This window comes from Symphalangus syndactylus, chromosome 14, assembly GCF_028878055.3.
Source record: "Symphalangus syndactylus isolate Jambi chromosome 14, NHGRI_mSymSyn1-v2.1_pri, whole genome shotgun sequence".
NCBI classification, from domain to species: Eukaryota; Metazoa; Chordata; class Mammalia; order Primates; family Hylobatidae; genus Symphalangus; species Symphalangus syndactylus.
The window spans coordinates 115,840,709-115,856,806 of NC_072436.2; the positions used below are offsets into that span (position 1 = coordinate 115,840,709).

The following is a 16,098-nucleotide window of genomic DNA, read 5'->3' on the forward strand; positions in this document are numbered from 1 at the left end:
TGGCTCTTCCCGGAAAAGGACAGTCCGGGAGGCGCAAGGGGCGGCAGGGCGCAGGCCCGCCCCTTGTCCTCCCCGCCCCTCCCCGGGCTCGGGAGGCAGGGTCCCATCGCCCCCTGGCGGCCGCCGCGAGGGAACGACGGGGGGCGGCGACTGACACGTGGTCCCAGCGCGCGTGCGCCCCCCTGGCGGCGGGTTCCGGTGGCAGCGCCGGGAGCGGGAGACCCGGCGGAGACTGAGCCCAGCGCCAGGCGACCAGTCCCCGCTGCCGCCGCCCCTGCGCGGGAGATCCACCCCGCTTAGTCCGCGCCCAAGCCCCCGTCCGTGGGAACAGACAAGGGGCCTCCGCAGCGCCTCACAACCCCCGACCAGGTCCAGCGGCGGGGGACTCGGCCGTGGAGGGCGCTGTTCCGTCTGGATGGCTCCTCCCATCAGCGGGAGGCTACACTCCCCACCAGCAAGGGTAAGAGGAGCAGCGGGAGGGGAGCAGGCCGCCGTCCTGCGGCCTGGTTGAGCTCGCACTGACAATCGCAGGTTTCGGACACGAGGGTCGCTTTCGGGGGCCTGGGGGCGCGGGGACCAGAGCTTGGGGCGGGGCAGTCCAGCCAGTTGGGCCCCATGGGCTGGGGGGCGTCCGGCTCGGTCTTGATGCTGTTCTTGGGGAAGCGCCAGTAGTGGGCGCCCTTGAAGAAGTAGGTGTCACCTGGGGGAGCAGAGCTTGAGTGCGGGTCCCTCCCCGCCCCGCCCCTCCGTGCTGCCCAAGGACCCCCATCCCCGCAGGGTGGCCTCCATGTCCCCATTCCCCACATCCCTCTCCCCACCCCCAGGCCCAGTAACCCGCAGGTCACCGCCCTCCCCACCTGCGTTGCTGACGGTGACATCGTCGGGGGAGGGGGGCGCGCCTTCCCAGAGGCTCAGGTCGCGAGGGTAGCCGGGGTCCGGGCGCGCCGCTGCCTCGTCGTAGCGCCAGTACTGCCGGCCGCGGACCAGGTAGGTCTTCCCGTTCTGTGGCCACGAGAACACGGCGTCCACCTCCTCTCCCGGGGGCAGCCCAAGCTCCGTGAGCGGCCGCGCCCCACCCTCCAGCTGCCGGTCCTGGAACACCCAGAACTGGGGCCCTGCAGGGCGGAGGCCGGGAGGTCAGAGGTGGGCTCCCCGCGCTGACCCCAGCGCGCCCCGCCGCCGGTCCCACTCACCGCTGAAGAGGAGGATTCGGCCGTCTCGGTGCCGAGCATAGGCGGCCTGCACCACCCTCACCTGGGCGGGCAGCCCCTCCCAGAAGCGGTGCAGCCGCGCGGGCCGCGGGGACACCAGCTGTCCGGAGGGCTGGAGGCGCCAGAACCAGGGGCCTGCAGGGGACAAAGGGGTTCGCAGGAAGGCGTGAGACAGCAGGAGGTCTCCTCCCCCAGGGTGTGTGGCTGGGTGGGGAGGGGTCCCATCTGGAAATCAAGAGTGCAATGGATCTAGGGTGACCAGCCCATCCTGGCCTGCCTGGGACTTTTCCCTTTTTAGCACTAAAAGTGCCAGGGCCGTGCCTGGTGGCTCAGACCTGTAATGCCAGCACATTGGGAGCCTGACACCGGAGAATCACTTGAGCTAGGAGTTTGAGACCAGCCTGGGCAATATAGTGAGACTCCATCTCTACAAAATAATAAAATAAATTACTAGCAAGGCGTGGTGGCATGTGCCTCTGGTCCCAGCTACTAGGGAGGCTGAGGTGGGAGGATCGATTGAGCCCCATATTTTGAGGCTGCAGTGAGCCATGATCACACGACTGCACTGCGGCCCAGGCAACAAAGCAAGACTCTGTCTCGAAGAAGAAAAAAAAGTTCCACTTCCAGGGTAAGCCCACAGCCCCAGTGGGTCACTGGAAGTGGGCAGGAAACCAACATATATGAGGCCAAGTGAAATGACTCACCTTTGAAGAAGAAAGTTTCCCCTCGGATGTTGGCAATGGCGTCAAAATTGCCCTCACATCGATCAGGGATGGGGAAGGACGGGCTGGGGAGGAAAGGAGAGGTGAGCAGAGAGGGGGGTTTGTTCCCTCCGAGGCAGGGACCCCCACCATCCCCATCTCAGAGGACACAGCCTGGGCAGCTGGTCACCCAAGGTCACCGAGTTGGTGGGGGACTCACTTGTGTGTGGGCGAGGCCGGGGGCTGGGGAGGAGGAGCCAGGGGTTTCCTTGTGGGCTTGTCATATGGGGTTTGGGGCGCCTTCCCTGTGAGGAAAGAGTCAGGCAGGTATGGGTCCCCTGGCCCTGCTGCAGAGGACACTGGATGGGGCAATGATGGTTTTGCGGCAGGTCCCTCTCCCCCTACCATAGAGTTGCTGCAGGCCATCGCGGTCATCCTGAGACAGGCGGTACTTGTCAGGGTCGCCCACCGGACCCTGGTAGAAGGGCCTCATAATGGAGTTGGGGGCTGAGGAGTGGCCCAGGCCCAGGGCGTGGCCAAACTCATGGACAGCCACGGCAAATAGGTCGGTCCCCTCGCTGTCTGCAGGAGAAAGTGGGCGGGAGCTGAGGCTGCTCCTGCATGGGGAAAGGGGGCACAGGAAGGCCCTGCAAGTGCAGCTGCAGCCAACAGGAACAGTAGGACACCCTCCAGAGGTGGCCCCAGCCTCCTCTGCCCAGCCCCCCGCCCCGAACTTTGCATCATCCCTATCTCCAGTCACCCAGTCAGCATGGCTGTACTGGACACTGGACCACAGGGCTGAAAAGACCCAGAGAACACACAGGAATAGGCCACCTTACACACAGATGGGGCCCCTCCTCTGGGAAGGGAGCACTTTGTGCACAGAAGTTTGAGGGGGAGGAACTGGGCGTGGTGGCTCACGCCTGTAAACCCAGCACTTTTGGAGTCCCAGGTGGGAGGGCAGCTTGAGCCCAGGAGTTCAAGACTGGCATGGACAATATAAGGAGATCCCTGTCTCTACAAAAACAATTAAAAAGTTGGCCAGGAATGGTGGCGCATGCCTGTGGTCACAGCTACTCAGGTCCCAGGCTGAGGCAGGGAGGCAGGAGAATTGCTGGAGCCCGGGAGGTTGAGGCTGCAGTGACGCATGACCATGTCACTGCACTCCAGCCTGGATGACAGAACAAGGACCCGTCTCAAAAAAAGTAAAAAGAGAAAAAAAAGAAAAAGAAAATAAAAGAAACTTGAGGGGGCGGTGGGGTGAGGGCAGGAGCCTACAAGGTACGTGCCATTCTCTGCAGGCAGCCCCAGCCCTGGGAGCATCCCCTCCTCCCAGCTACAGTCTATGGTCAGCGACCCCCACCCGTCTCCCCCTTGCCACCCCCTTCTGCTGGGGATGTAGGTCCACGTCCTTGACCCAAGACCTTCCCGCATTCCTGCCCCCATCCCTCCTCAAGCCATAACCCTTACATCCCTTGAGTCCTCCATCCCCCCTCCCCCATCTCCCTGTCCACAGCCTCTGCCCCTCCTCTCCCTACTCTGTACCACCCCCACCCCAGGTCTTCCTCTATCTCCTAGGGAACACGGAGCTCCTCTAGCAGGCACTCTCAGACCACAGCCTGCTGGCCCCAGCGCCCGGCCTGGCTCCCAGCCTCTTCCCACCACAGCAGCCTCTTCCCTCCAGATTCAGCTCAGGCACTCAGGACCACCAGGACCCAAAGGATTCACATGCCAGCCCCGGCTGAAGCCCAGCTCCTCATCAACCGGTGAGCCGCCTGCCAGCTCCTGCTCTGGCTGCTGAGAGGCCTGAAGAGACCAAGACAGAGACACAGCCCCACAGCACCACAGGGAGGCCCCAGTTACCCCATGCGGATGAGTTTCATGGCCATCCCTAACTAAGGTCAGCACTGTTCAGGACAGGTTCATAGGTAACGACCTGGTGAACTGAAAAGCAAATTTCTCTCGGTCCCTAAAGCCACTCGCTGAGCGTCTAAGCATGAAATGTGAGTCCTAAGAGGGGTAGAAAACGCGTTTTCATTCACTTCTCACCAAACCTGTCTCCTACGCCCATTTTACAGAGGAGGAAACTGAGGCACAGACACTTCAAGGTAGGTGGCCAGGTACCCTGGCTCTGCCGGCCTGCCTTTCAGCAGGGGCATCAATGGTCTTGCTCAAATCACATCCGCACTGATGAATGTCCCTGTCGACTGTAGGTTCTCTTGTTGCTTGAGTCCTTTTTCTGAGAAACTGGGGGAAGTTTGGTGTTTCAATCAGGGCGATATCATTCATCTCTCACCTTCTTCCCTGCCTTGTCTCTCCTTGGCCATACTGGGCTTCCGGGCCCTGCACCCTTTCCTGTACCCTTGTCACGCCATGCATCTGGGGGAAGTTACGCAACCACAACTGTGCAGACCCAGCCCCACGAGATTCCCAGAGGGCCAGTCCACAGGGGCGCTGGCACCTCCTATCATCCTTGCCCCAGGCTCTGGCAGGCAAATCCTGCATGCTCCCCTCAGCCCCATGCCAGGCTCACAGCCCCTCAAGCTTCCAGTCAGCCCCAGCCACTAACTCTCAAATGACAAATGTGTTTCCTGTTTCATCAGGACAGGACATCGATGTCATCTGTAACTTCCGGTGCACTGGGGCACACAGCTGTATCTCCCCATGCTCACCTCCTGCCTCTTGCTCTGCCCAGTGTGAGGACTTAGCCTGGATCACCTCCTCCAGGACAAGAACAACCTACCATCATCTGTCCCTCCAATCTACCCACCCATCCATCCCTGCCTCTGTGCATGCATCTGTCCGTCCATCCATCCCTGCCTCTGTACATGCATCTGTCCGTCCATCCATCCCTGCCTCTGTACATGCATCTCTCAGTCTATCTATCCCTGCCTCTATGCATGTATCTGTCCGTCCATCCATCCCTGCCTCTGTGCATGCATCTCTCAGTCTATCCATTCCTGCCTCTGTGCATGCATCTCTCAGTCTATCCATCCCTGCCTCTGTGCATGCATCTGTCTATCAGTCCCCGATCCCTTTTTTGTATCAGTGTTGAGTGCTCACAACTCCCTCATCCTAAGACACTCGTTGGACCCATTCCCTCCCTTCACCCCATGCTGCTCTCTGCCCTCCCTTCCCGGTCAAGTTCTCCAGCCAGTGGTCTCAACTCAATCTTCACTTCCCCTGTTCCTCTCTCACCTAACCCCACTGCGTTCTAAATTCTTCCCCAATGCACTGGGTCTACAGGCACTAAAAAGGTCACTTTGTCCCTGGATGACCAAACGCAGGCCAATGTAACTTACTGGGCTTGTTTTTGCCCCAGCCACGGCTGACCACTTCCTCCTTCACTCTTGTTGTTGATCACCTTTGGGCTCAGTCTTTCTCCATGTCTGTTGAGTGCTTCTCCCCTGCCACTTACCCCTTCATGCTGGGGTTCTCTGCAGCTCTGTTCCTGACCATCAACATGTTGGTCAGGCTGGTCTCAAACTCCTGACCTCAGGTGATCCACCCGCCTGTGCCTCCCAAAGTGCTGGGATTACAGGTGAAAGCAATCGCGCCCGGCCTATATTCATATATATATTGAGGGAATGAAGTCACCTCTTCTAGGAAGCCTCCCCTTGCCCAAGAGCTTTGGGCCAACATCTCTGAGCCCTTGCAGGCTTGAGGACTTCCTCTGCTGGGATTCTGTGGAGCTGTGTCACCGTGGTTGTTGTCATTGCCAGTCACTCTTCTGACTCAGCTGCCAGGTAAAGGTTTGTTTTCGCCTCTGTAAGCCCCCAGCTCTGGCTTGGAGCTAGGCACCTGCTAGGCCTCTGTGATGGTTCATTGCGTGTGTCAATTTGGCCCAGCTGTCGTGCCCAGCTGGTTGGTGAGACACCAGCCTAGATGCTGTGGGGAAGGTGCTTTGTAGATGCAATTAACATCTACATTCAGTTGACCTTAAGTCATTAGATCATGCTCCATAGTGTGGCTGGGGGTGGGGTGGGGGCAGAGCCAATTAGTTCAAGGCCTTGAGAGCTAAAGCTAAGGTTTCCTGGAGAGGAAGGAATTCTGCCTCCAGACTGTCACTGAAATCCTGAGTTGCCAGCCTGCCGTACAAATTTTCGACTTGCTAGCCCCTACAATCCCGTGAGCCATTTCCTTAAAATAAATCTCTTTACACACACGCACACACACACACCCCCCACACACAAATACACACGCACACACATCCCACACACACATGCACACACACACACATCCTATTGGGTTTGTTTCTCTGGAGACCCCCCAGCTGACAGAGCCTCCATCAATAAATATAATTTAAACCTAATTATTGGCCAGGAGTGGTGGCTCATGCTTATAATCCCAACGCCTTGAGAGACCAAGATGGGAGGATCACTTGAGCCCAGGAGTTCAAGACCAGCCCTGGCGACATAGCGAAGCCCCATCTCTACAAAAAGTTTTAAAACTAGCCAGGTGTGGCCGGGCGCGATGGCTCACGCCTGTAATCCCAGCACTTTGGGAGGCCGAGGCGGGTGGATCATGAGGTCAGGGAGATCGAGACCATCCTGGCTAACACGGTGAAACTCCGTCTCTAGTAAAAAAAAAATACAAAAAAATTAGCCAGGCGTGGTGGCGGGCGCCTGTAGTCCCAGCTACTCGGGAGGCTGAGGCAGGAGAATGTCATGAACCCAGAGGCGGGGCTTGCAGTGAGCCGAGATCATGCCACTGCAGTCCAGCCTGGGCAACAGAGCGAGACTCTGTCTCAAAAAAAAAAAAAAAAAAAGAAAAAGAAAAAAAACTAGCCAGGTGTGGTGGTGCACATCTGTGGTCCTGGCTACGTGGTGGCTGAGGAGGGAGGATCGCTTGAGCCCAGGAGGTGAAGACTGCAGTGAGCCGTGATCGTGCGACTGCACTCCAGCCTGAGCAAGATAATGAGACCCTGTTTCTACAAAAAGTAAAAAAAAAAAAAAAAATAGCCAGGTATGGTGGTGTGCACCAGTGATCCCAGCTACTCTGGAGTCTGAGGTGGGAGGATTGCTTGAGTCAGAAGTTCATGGTTGCAGTTAGCTATGATTGCACCACTACACTCTAGCCTGAGCAACAGAGCGAGACCTTGTTTCTTAAACAAAACAAAACACACAACAGAAAACTTATTCTTAAGACCAGACCTGGCAAGAGGATCTCTCATAAGAGAGGAGATTTTACCTTTTGACCCAAAAGTCCAGGTCTCCTCATCGTCAAAGTGAGTGTCCCCAGAGATGGGGTGCTCCCCAGGGAAGAAGGCATGGGCTAGGGTGCCCCCCAACCCGTCGAAGGGGTAGCTGTCCTGGTGGAAGGCGCGGGCAAAGTCGATGAGGATGTCGGGCTCCTGGCCCTGGGGGGAATCCACCTCATGAAATGTGAGGCCTGATTCCATGCCCCAGGCCATCAGGGCATAGCTCAGGAGGACCCGCACGGTCTCCTGGCTCAGCTGGGAGCTCTGCGGGAAGGAACGTACCCTGGGGAGAGGGGAGTGAGGCGTAAGGGTGGCCATGGAGGGAGCAGGCAGCCATTCAAAGCCGGAGCCCAGCAGGCAGGCCCAGGGTGCGGGTGGGCCCCAGGACCTACCTCCATGTCAGGGTTCGCTTCTTCCACACGCTGCCGCTCAGAGCGTACCGGCGCCGGCGCCTGACCAGCCCCGCCACCCCCAGCACGTCAGGCAGGGAGCAGCGGGGCTTACGCATGGTGGCCACTGTCCCTGGGTCTGCGGGAGACATTTGGCGGTGGGGGGGGTGGGTCCACAATAGGAGAGCCTGCCTTAATCATAGCACCAGTCGACTTTCTACATGGGAAAACTGAGGCTCAGAGGGCTTAAGAAATGTGCCCTCGAAGGCCCCACAGCCCAGATTTGAACCCAGGCCGTCTGTCTCTGGAAGCCAGCTCCTACCAAGCCATTCCTACTGCCCTTTGGAGTGGCGTCACCTGGCCTGGGACAAACTGGCTGCATGCAGGTGGTGCTCAGAGGCTCAGGCCAGGATTTTGCGTCCAGCTTCCCTGGGCCCTGGTGGGCGGACCCTGGAGAAAGGAGCCCTGGGTATGCAGTGAGGACCCTTTGAGGCTGGAACCCCCTGGGAGCTATGCAGGCCGCACACCATCACTGCCAAGTTGTCCTCAAACCCAGATGAAGTCCAAAGTGCCCAGGCCAGCTGGGTCTCTGGCCTCCTGTGGCAAGCCACCCCCTCCCGGGTTAGGTCTCTCCGGGGTCCCCTTTCCCAGCCGGGCTCCATCCCCAGTAGCATCATCTCCAAATTAAGATCAAACTGTGCCTCATTTGTTGAGGCGGCAAATAGTGAGGAAGGACATATAGATGCCAGACACTGTTCTAGGCTGTTCATGAGTCACCAGGACAGAGACAGGGCCTACCTTTCCTTGTAGCGAGCCAGATCCTTCAAATTCCCTCTTCCTGCCCACTTAACCCCACAGAAGAGTTCCTCGGCCCTGCCTCCAAAATATACACCCCGAATCCAACTATTCCTGGCCACATAAGCCACCCATCCTCCTGCCACCATCCCTCATGTGGACTCTGCAGCCGCCTTCTGCCTGGTCTCAGGGCTCCTGCCTTCCATTCTCCATCGGGACCCAGAGGAAGCTTAAAACTGCAAGTCAAGGCCGGGCACAGTGGCTCATGCCTGTAATCCCAGCACTGTGGGAGGCCAAGGTGGGCTGAGCACTTGAGGCTAAGAGTTCAAGACCTGCTTGGCCAACATGGCAAAACCCTGTCTCTACTAAACATACAAAAAAATTAGCTGGGCATGGTGGCAGGTGCCTGTAGTCCCAGCTACTCAGGAGGCTGAGGCACGAGAATCGCTTGAACCCGGGAGGCAGAGATTGCAATGAGCTGAGATTGCGCCACTGTACTCCAGCCTGGGCGACGGAGTGACACTCTGTCTAAAAAAAAAAAAAAAAAAAAAAAAAATTGCAACTCATACCGAGTTCCGAGCTGCTTCCCTTCTGAGAACACTTGGGTGGTTGCGAATCAACCCCAATCACCTTTCAGGGCCCTTGGCTGAGGCCTCTCGCCAGAGCTCTTCAATGCTCCTTTCGCTCCAGGCACACGAGCTTGTGCGTGCCGTGGGGTCTTTGCACTTGCCAGGGACACTCTTCTTCCACATCTTCCCATGGCTGGTTCCTCCTCTTTGTGGTCTCAGCTCATATGACACTTCTCAGCGGGACCTGCCCTAACCAGACCAGCCCCTCAATGCCAGTAACATTTTATTTTTTTCCAAACACTCACCGCTTTCTGAAATTATCTTGCATATTTATGTTCTTGATCTGTCTCTCTCCCTCGAGAAAGTTAGCTCCATGAGAGCAGGAACCTTACCTACTTTATTGATGACTATACCATCGGAGCTGAAAGAGCGTGGCATCTAAGAGGTGCTCAAAGTATATTTGGTTAGAGACTGGGTCTCCATCTGTTGCCCAGGTTGGAGTGCAGTGGTGGAATCATAGCTCGCTGCAGCCTTGAACTCCTGTGCTTAAGCAATTTTCCCACCTCAGTGTTCTGAGTAGCTGGGACCACAGGCCTATGCCGCTACACTCAGCTAAGTTTAAAAAAATCCTTAGAGGGCTGGGCACGGTGGCTCACACCTGTAATCCCAGCACTTTGGGAGGCCAAGGCGGGCGGGTCACCTGAGGCCGGGAGTTCGAGACCAGCCTGCCCAACATGGAGAAACCCCGTATCTACTAAAAATACAAAATTAGCTTGGTGTGGTGGCACATGCCTGTAATCCCAGCTACTCAGGAGTCTGAGGCAGGAGAACCTCCCACTTGAACCTGGGAAGCGGAGGTTGTGGTGAGCTGAGATGGTACCATTGCACTCCAGCCTGGGCAACAAGAGCAAAACTCTGTCTCAAAAAAAAAAAAAAAAAAAAAAAAAAATCCTTGGAGAGTGGGGGGGGGTCTCACTTTTTTGGTGAAGCTGGTCTCAAACTCCTGGCCTCAAGCAATCCTTGAGTCTCCACCTCCCAAAGCCCTGGGATTACAGGCATGAGCCACCAGGTTCTTGATAAATGCTTACGGAGAGATGAATGTCTGAAGCCCTCTGGGGTTGGGGCCTGACATCAGCATCTTCACAGCTCCGTGTTCCAGGAGCACGCTGAGATCTAAAGACTATTGGGCGGTGGTCAGCCTGGGTGCAGAGGCAGGGCTGGGGAGGGGTGGGGGCCACCTACCCATGCGGCCGGTCTCCGGCAGCCCCGCGAACCTCTGCATGACCTTGATGGCATCGCGCAACTTCTCAGGGCTCTGCAGCTGGGCCTGGGCAGGGTGGGGTGGCGGCAGGTAACCATAGCGAGTCAGCCAGTCCTAGGGCATCGGAGGGGATAGGAGAAGCGGGCTGGGTGAAAAGTATGGGCTCTCCCTGCCCACCACCATCCTGGCAGCCCTGCCCCTCCCAGGCAACCAGAGCCCAGGGTCCCAGCCCCGGACGCCTGCCTGCTCCCCCTCCGGAGGTCCCCGCTTCAGTCCCGAGTTTGCCAGTCTTGTCTGGACTTCAGCTCCGCACCTCAGCTCCTTTCCAGAGCTCCAAATCCTAGCCCCAAACCTCCCGACAGACCCAAGAAGCCGGGAGCACAGACCCTATCCTCAGTCACTCTTTGGATATTGGAATCTGGCCCCTGCCTCCTCTGGACCCAGGAGTCCGGGCCTGGCTTCCCTCTTCCAACCTCCCTGCAGACCCCAGGAGCCTGCGGACCCCGCGCTCACCACGCCCAGGCTCACGTCCTGCGCCGACGGCTTCGGGGCGCGCGCGGGCGGTGGCAGCAGCAGGAGCAGCAGCGCCAAAAGCCAGAGCCGCAGCCGCAGCACCCGCAGCCGCATGGTGCGCCCTAGCCCGGGCCGCCGGCGGGGTTCGAAGGGGGCCTGGCTGGGGCCGCCCCGGGGACCTGGGGGAGGAGATCCGGGCCTGGAGAGGGCCGGGGGCACTCGGCACCGAGTAGGGAGGGATGGGCTGGAGGGCTGGGATGTGTCTGGGAGTCCCGGGAAGTGCGCAGTGGAGTCAGCGGAGGGTCCCGGAGGGCCAGGGTCGCGCCGCTGGGTCGGGTGGGCCCGGGAATCCCGGGATAGTTGAGAGGGCGCGAGAGCGGCGGAGGTCCGGATGCGCCGCGGCGGCCTCTCGGGGTCCTGGGGCGCTGCACCAGCGGTCCCTCCTCTCCGGGCGCGAGCGGAGGGCTGGGTGGGGCGGGCCAGGCCGGGCGCACCCCGATAAGCGGTAAGGGCGCGGCAAGGGAAATGGCCCAATCTTCGGACGTCCAGCGACAAGGGGCGGGCCAAGAGGTGGCCCCTGTCCGACCCAGAGACCCTCCTCCGTCGCAGGACGCCCGGGGGGGGGCCGGGGGTCCACAGCTCCAACTCCGTCGTCCGCAAGTTTCTCTTCCCAGATCCCCGCTCCTGTGGGACTCCCCGGGGCAGGGCTCGCTTCTGCTTTCTCGAAGCTGCGCGGCCTGGGGGAGGGTGGCCCGGGCCTCCAACTCAGCCAGCCCTCCCCATCCCTGTATCCCGCCCCGCTCCTTCCCCCCAGGACCCCGTGCTGGGGGTTGTCTGAGAGCCGGGGGGATTTCCGGGCAGCAGGAGGCTGGGAAGGAAGCCGCCTTCCCCGCGGGGTCCCGGCCCGCCCTCCGCCCCGCCAGCTCCAGCTGTGCGCGGTTGCAGCTGCCCGTGGGCCGATACTCGGTCCCTCAGCCCACGTGGGCTGCGCGCGGGGCTCGGCGTGGGCACGCGGGGGTTTGGGCCCCTCTAGATGCCGGGAGCAGGGGCTGCTCCGCGACTGCGCCCCTCTCCCTAGGTGCCAGATATTTAAATGCAGCAACCACTGCGCGGAAGCCACAGCGCCTGCCAGTGCCGGTAGCCGGGGACAGGGGAGTGAGTGGGCGGGGGAGATCCGGGAAGCCGACACCTGGGGGTCTGCGAGCTGCCCCCTCCGGCGCCGAGAGCACCGGGCTAGGAGGCCGGACAGGTGGGGAAGGAACTGGAGGAAACGGGCGGGAAGCTTCCTGGGGAGGGCGGCTGGGCGAGTGTGAGCTAAACTTCTCCGTCTCCGAGCAGTTGAGGGGCAGCCGCCGGGGCTGTTCGCAAAATAAACAGCGAGCAGGAGGCGGAGCTGGAGATGCAAAGGCAAACACTGCGATCCCGCGCCCGCTCGCCGGGGCCGCCAGAACAAAACACCAAGGACTCGGAGGCTCAGCCAGAAGTTTACGTTCTCACAGTTCTGGAAACTGGAAGGCCAAGATCAAGGTGCCTGAGGGACTAGTTTCTCCTGATGCCTCCTCCTGGGCAGACAGATGGGCGTCCTCTTGCTGTTTCCCCACACGGTCGTCCCCCTGCGCCTGCACACCCGAGATGTCTCGTTCTCTCTTTTTTTTTTTTTTTTTTTTTTTTTGAGACGTTGTCTTGCTCTGTCGCCCAGGCTGGAGTGCAGTGGCGCGATCTCGGCTCACTGCAAACTCCGCCTCCCGGGTTCACGCCATTCTCCTGCCTCAGCCTCCCGAGTAGCTGGGACTACAGGCGCCCGCCACCGCGCCCGGCTAATTTTTTTGTATTTTAGTAGAGACGGGGTTTCACCGTGTTAGCCAGGATGGTCTTGATCTCCTGACCTTGTGATCTGCCCGCCTCGGTCTCCCAAAGTGCTGGGATTACAGGCGTGAGCCACCGCGCCCGGCCATTGACCTCTTGTAAGAAGTCAATCATCGGGGCCACCCTAAAAGCCTCATTTTAACTTAATCACTTTTTTATCAGCTCTATCTCCAACTACAATCACATTCTGAGGTACTGGGGATTAGGGCTTTAACATACAAATTCTTCTCTCTCTGGTTTGTTTTTTTTTGTTTGGTTGGTTTTGGCTTTTTTGTTTCTTTGTTTGTTTTGAGCCAGGGTCTCGCTCTGTCTCCCAGGCTGGCGTGCAGTAGCATGATCATAGCTCACTGCAGCCTGCAACTCCTAGGCTCAAGCAATCCTCCTGTCTCAGCCTCCCAAGTAGCTGGGACTACTGGCCCAAGCCACCATGCCTATCTTTTTTCTTTTTTTTTTTGGTAGAGACGGGGCCTCCCTGTGTTGCTCAGGGCTTTCTTGAACTCCTAGGCTCAACCGTTTCTCCCGCCTCACGTTCCCAAAGTGCTAGGATTACAGGTGTGAGCCACCATCCCCGGTTCAACATAGGAATGTTGACAGGGCACAATTTATTCCATAACAGATCCCATGTTTGTCATCAGATTGGCAAAATTTTAAAGTCTGACAATGCCAAGTATTGGCCAGGTGTGGCCCAGATAAAATTCGTGCTCTAGCCAGGTGTGTGGTGACTCACACCTGTAATCCCAGCACTTTGGGAGGCCAAGGCAGGAGGATCCTTTGAGGCCTGGAATTTGAGGGAGACCCAGCCTGGGCGACATACTGAGACCACATTTCTACCAAAAACGGAAAGAAAGAAATTGATGCTCTGCAGGAGAGGCAGCATTTGTTCATATAGAAATAAAATAAATAAATAAAAAGAAATTTACCCTCTGCAGATAGAAGCATGTTTTGTGATTTACCCTATGTCCCAAATTTGGTTCATATTAGAGATCAATAAGGCCACGAACACACCAAGAGAATAAGAGTTTGATTACTCAACGATGAGACTTTCTGGGAGAGCAGAGTGGGCTCCCAGACAGCTCTGAAAGTGGTTTAAGAGAGGAAGGAGGGGCCAGGCGCGGTGGCTCACGCTTGTAATCCCAGCACTTTGGGAGGCCGAGGCGGGTGGATCACGAGGTCAGGAGATCGAGACCACAGTGAAACCCCATCTCTACTAAAAATACAAAAAGTTAGCCGGGCGTGGTGGCGGGCGCCTGTAGTCCCAGCTACTCGGAGAGGCTGAGGCAGGAGAATGGCGTGAACCCGGGAGGCGGAGCTTGCAGTGAGCCGAGATTGCGCCACTGCACTCCAGTCTGGGTGACAGAGCGAGACTCCGTCTCAAAAAAAAAAAAAAAAAGAGAGAGAGCAAGGAGGGTTTTGTTGGTGGTGGTGGTGGTGGTGGTGTGTGTGTGTGTGTGTGTGTGTGTGTGTGTGTGTGTTTAATGGGGTCTCACTCTGTCGCCCAGGCTGGAGTGCAGTGGCACGATCTGGGCTCACTGCAACCTCTGCCTCCCGGGTTCAAGTAATTCAAGGAGGGGCTTTTATTGTGGTTAGGGGATAAAGTGGGATGAGGGTCCCTTCCAACCAGCCAGGACTTTCCTAATTTAAATTTCTGTATAGAGTGAGGGAGAGGGCACCAGGGCCTTCAGATCAGCTTGCCCAGATGTGGGCACAAGGAGAAGAGGTAGGCACGGGGCTTTAAAGCTGTCAGCTGTAAAACATCAAAAAAGGGAGTCAGGCACTTTATTACCTAGTATAAATTAAAGCCTACACTTCAGGCCACGGGTGGTGGTTCATGCCTGTAATCCCAGCACTTTGGGAGGCCAACACAGGCAGATCACTTGAGCCCAGGCGTTCGAGACCAGCCTGGACAATATAGTGAGACCCTGTCTCTACAAAAAATACACAAATTAGCTGGGGGTGGTGGTGCACACCTATAATATCAGCTATTTGGTAGGCTGAGGCGAGAGGATCATCTGTGCCCGGGACATTGAGGCAGCAGTGAACTGTTACTGCACCACTTACTGCATTCCAGCTAAGTGACAGAGTGAGACCCTGTCTTAAAAATACATAAGCTGGCCGGGCGCAGTGGCTCACGCCTGTAATCCCAACACTTTGGGAGGCCGAGGCGGGCAGATCACGAGGTCAGGAGATCGAGACCAGTCTGGCAAACATGGTGAAACCCCGTCTGTACTAAAAATACAAAAATTAGCTGGGCATGGTGGCTTGCACCTGTGGTCCCGGCTACTCGGGAAGCTGAGGCAGGAGAATTGCTTGACCCTGGGAGGCAGAGGTTACTGTGAGCTGAGATCGTGCCACTGCCCTCCAGCCTGGGTGACAGAGCGAGACTCTGTCTCAAAGAAAGAAAAGAAAAAAGAAAAATGGGTCTTTGCAGACATAAGCTAAAGATCTCAAGATGAGATCATCCTAGATTTAGGGTGGGCCCTAAATTCAATGGCTGGCATCTTTATAAAAGACGGAAATTTCAGTCATGGACTGAGAAGACCTAGAGGGGCAGGTCCTGTGAAAGCAGAGGCAGCGACTGGACTGATGTGGCCACAAGGCACAGAACGCCAAGGAGCATCTACAGTCACCACGGCCCAGGGAGAGGCATGGAGTAGATTCACCCTCAGAGTCTCCAGAAGGAACCAACCCTCACTTCAGGCTTCTGGCCTCCAGAACTGTAATACAATAATTTTCTGTTGTGTAAGCCCAGTTTGTGGTTTTTTGGGTTCTCTTTTTTTGTTTGAGACAGGGTCTTGCTCTCTCATCCAGGCTGGACTGCAGTGATGCAATCATGGCTCACTGCAGCCTTGAACTCCTGGGCTCAAGGAATCCTCCCACCTCAGCCTCCCAAGCAGCGGGGACTGCAGGCATGTGCCACTTATTCTTTTTCTTTTTCTTTTTTTTTTGAGACGGAGTCTCACTGTGTCGCCCAGGCTGGAGTGCAGTGGCGCGATCTCGGCTCACTGCAAGCTCCGCCTCCTGGGTTCACGCCATTCGCCTGCCTCAGCCTCTCCGAATAGCTGGGACTGCAGGCCCCCGCCACCACGCCCGGCTAATTTTTTTTTTTTGTATTTTTAGTAGAGACGGGGTTTCACCGTGGTCTGGATCTCCTGACCTCGTGATCCGCCCGCCTCGGCCTCCCAAAGTGCTGGGATCACAAGCGTGAGCCACCGCGCCCGGCCGCCACTTATTCCTTATGTTTGTAGATGTGGGCGGCAAGCCACCCAGGCGCTGAAGCAAGAGACCGAGGACACGAGCTGTTCCAGTATAATAAAATATAAAACAAAGGCCGGGCGCGGTGGCTCACGCTTGTAATCCCAGCACTTTGGGAGGCCGAGGCGGGCGGATCATGAGGTCAGGAGATCGAGACCACGGTGAAACCCCGTCTCTACTAAAAAAATACAAAAAATTAGCCGGGCGTGGTGGCGGGCGCCTGTAGTCCCAGCTACTCGGAGAGGCTGAGGCAGGAGAATGGCGTGAACCCGGGAGGCGGAGCTTGCAGTGAGCCGAGATCGCGCCACTGCACTCCAGCCTGGGCGACAGAGCGAGACTCC

General features: G+C 57.7%; 2 protein-coding genes across 3 annotated transcripts; one reads left to right on the plus strand and one right to left on the minus strand.

Moving 5' to 3' along the window:
• Window positions 1–415: 415 nt before the first annotated feature.
• Window positions 416–6,224, plus strand: LOC129462205 (sialidase). Of its 2 annotated transcripts, XM_063616943.1 has the most exons (4): window positions 416–460; window positions 3,597–3,678; window positions 3,991–4,020; window positions 4,516–6,224. In XM_063616943.1, the coding sequence occupies exons 1-4, from the start codon at window positions 416–418 to the stop codon at window positions 4,965–4,967; spliced, it is 609 nt and encodes a 202-aa protein (XP_063473013.1). In that variant the 3' UTR covers window positions 4,968–6,224. The 2 variants fall into 2 exon arrangements, 1 of the variants encoding a protein (XP_063473013.1); XR_010115486.1 differs by lacking the exon at window positions 416–460 and adding an exon at window positions 2,480–2,607 and having other exon boundaries at window positions 3,491–4,020; window positions 4,516–4,629.
• MMP25 (matrix metallopeptidase 25) lies at window positions 429–11,404 on the minus strand. The gene is made up of 10 exons (XM_055241984.1): window positions 10,640–11,404; window positions 10,108–10,240; window positions 7,505–7,640; window positions 7,103–7,395; window positions 2,318–2,494; window positions 2,133–2,217; window positions 1,916–1,998; window positions 1,194–1,346; window positions 858–1,115; window positions 429–700 (listed from the first exon to the last, which is right to left on the minus strand). Exons 1-10 carry the CDS (start codon window positions 10,751–10,753, stop codon window positions 429–431), a joined length of 1,704 nt encoding a protein of 567 aa, XP_055097959.1. The 5' UTR covers window positions 10,754–11,404.
• Window positions 11,405–16,098: the final 4,694 nt, after the last annotated feature.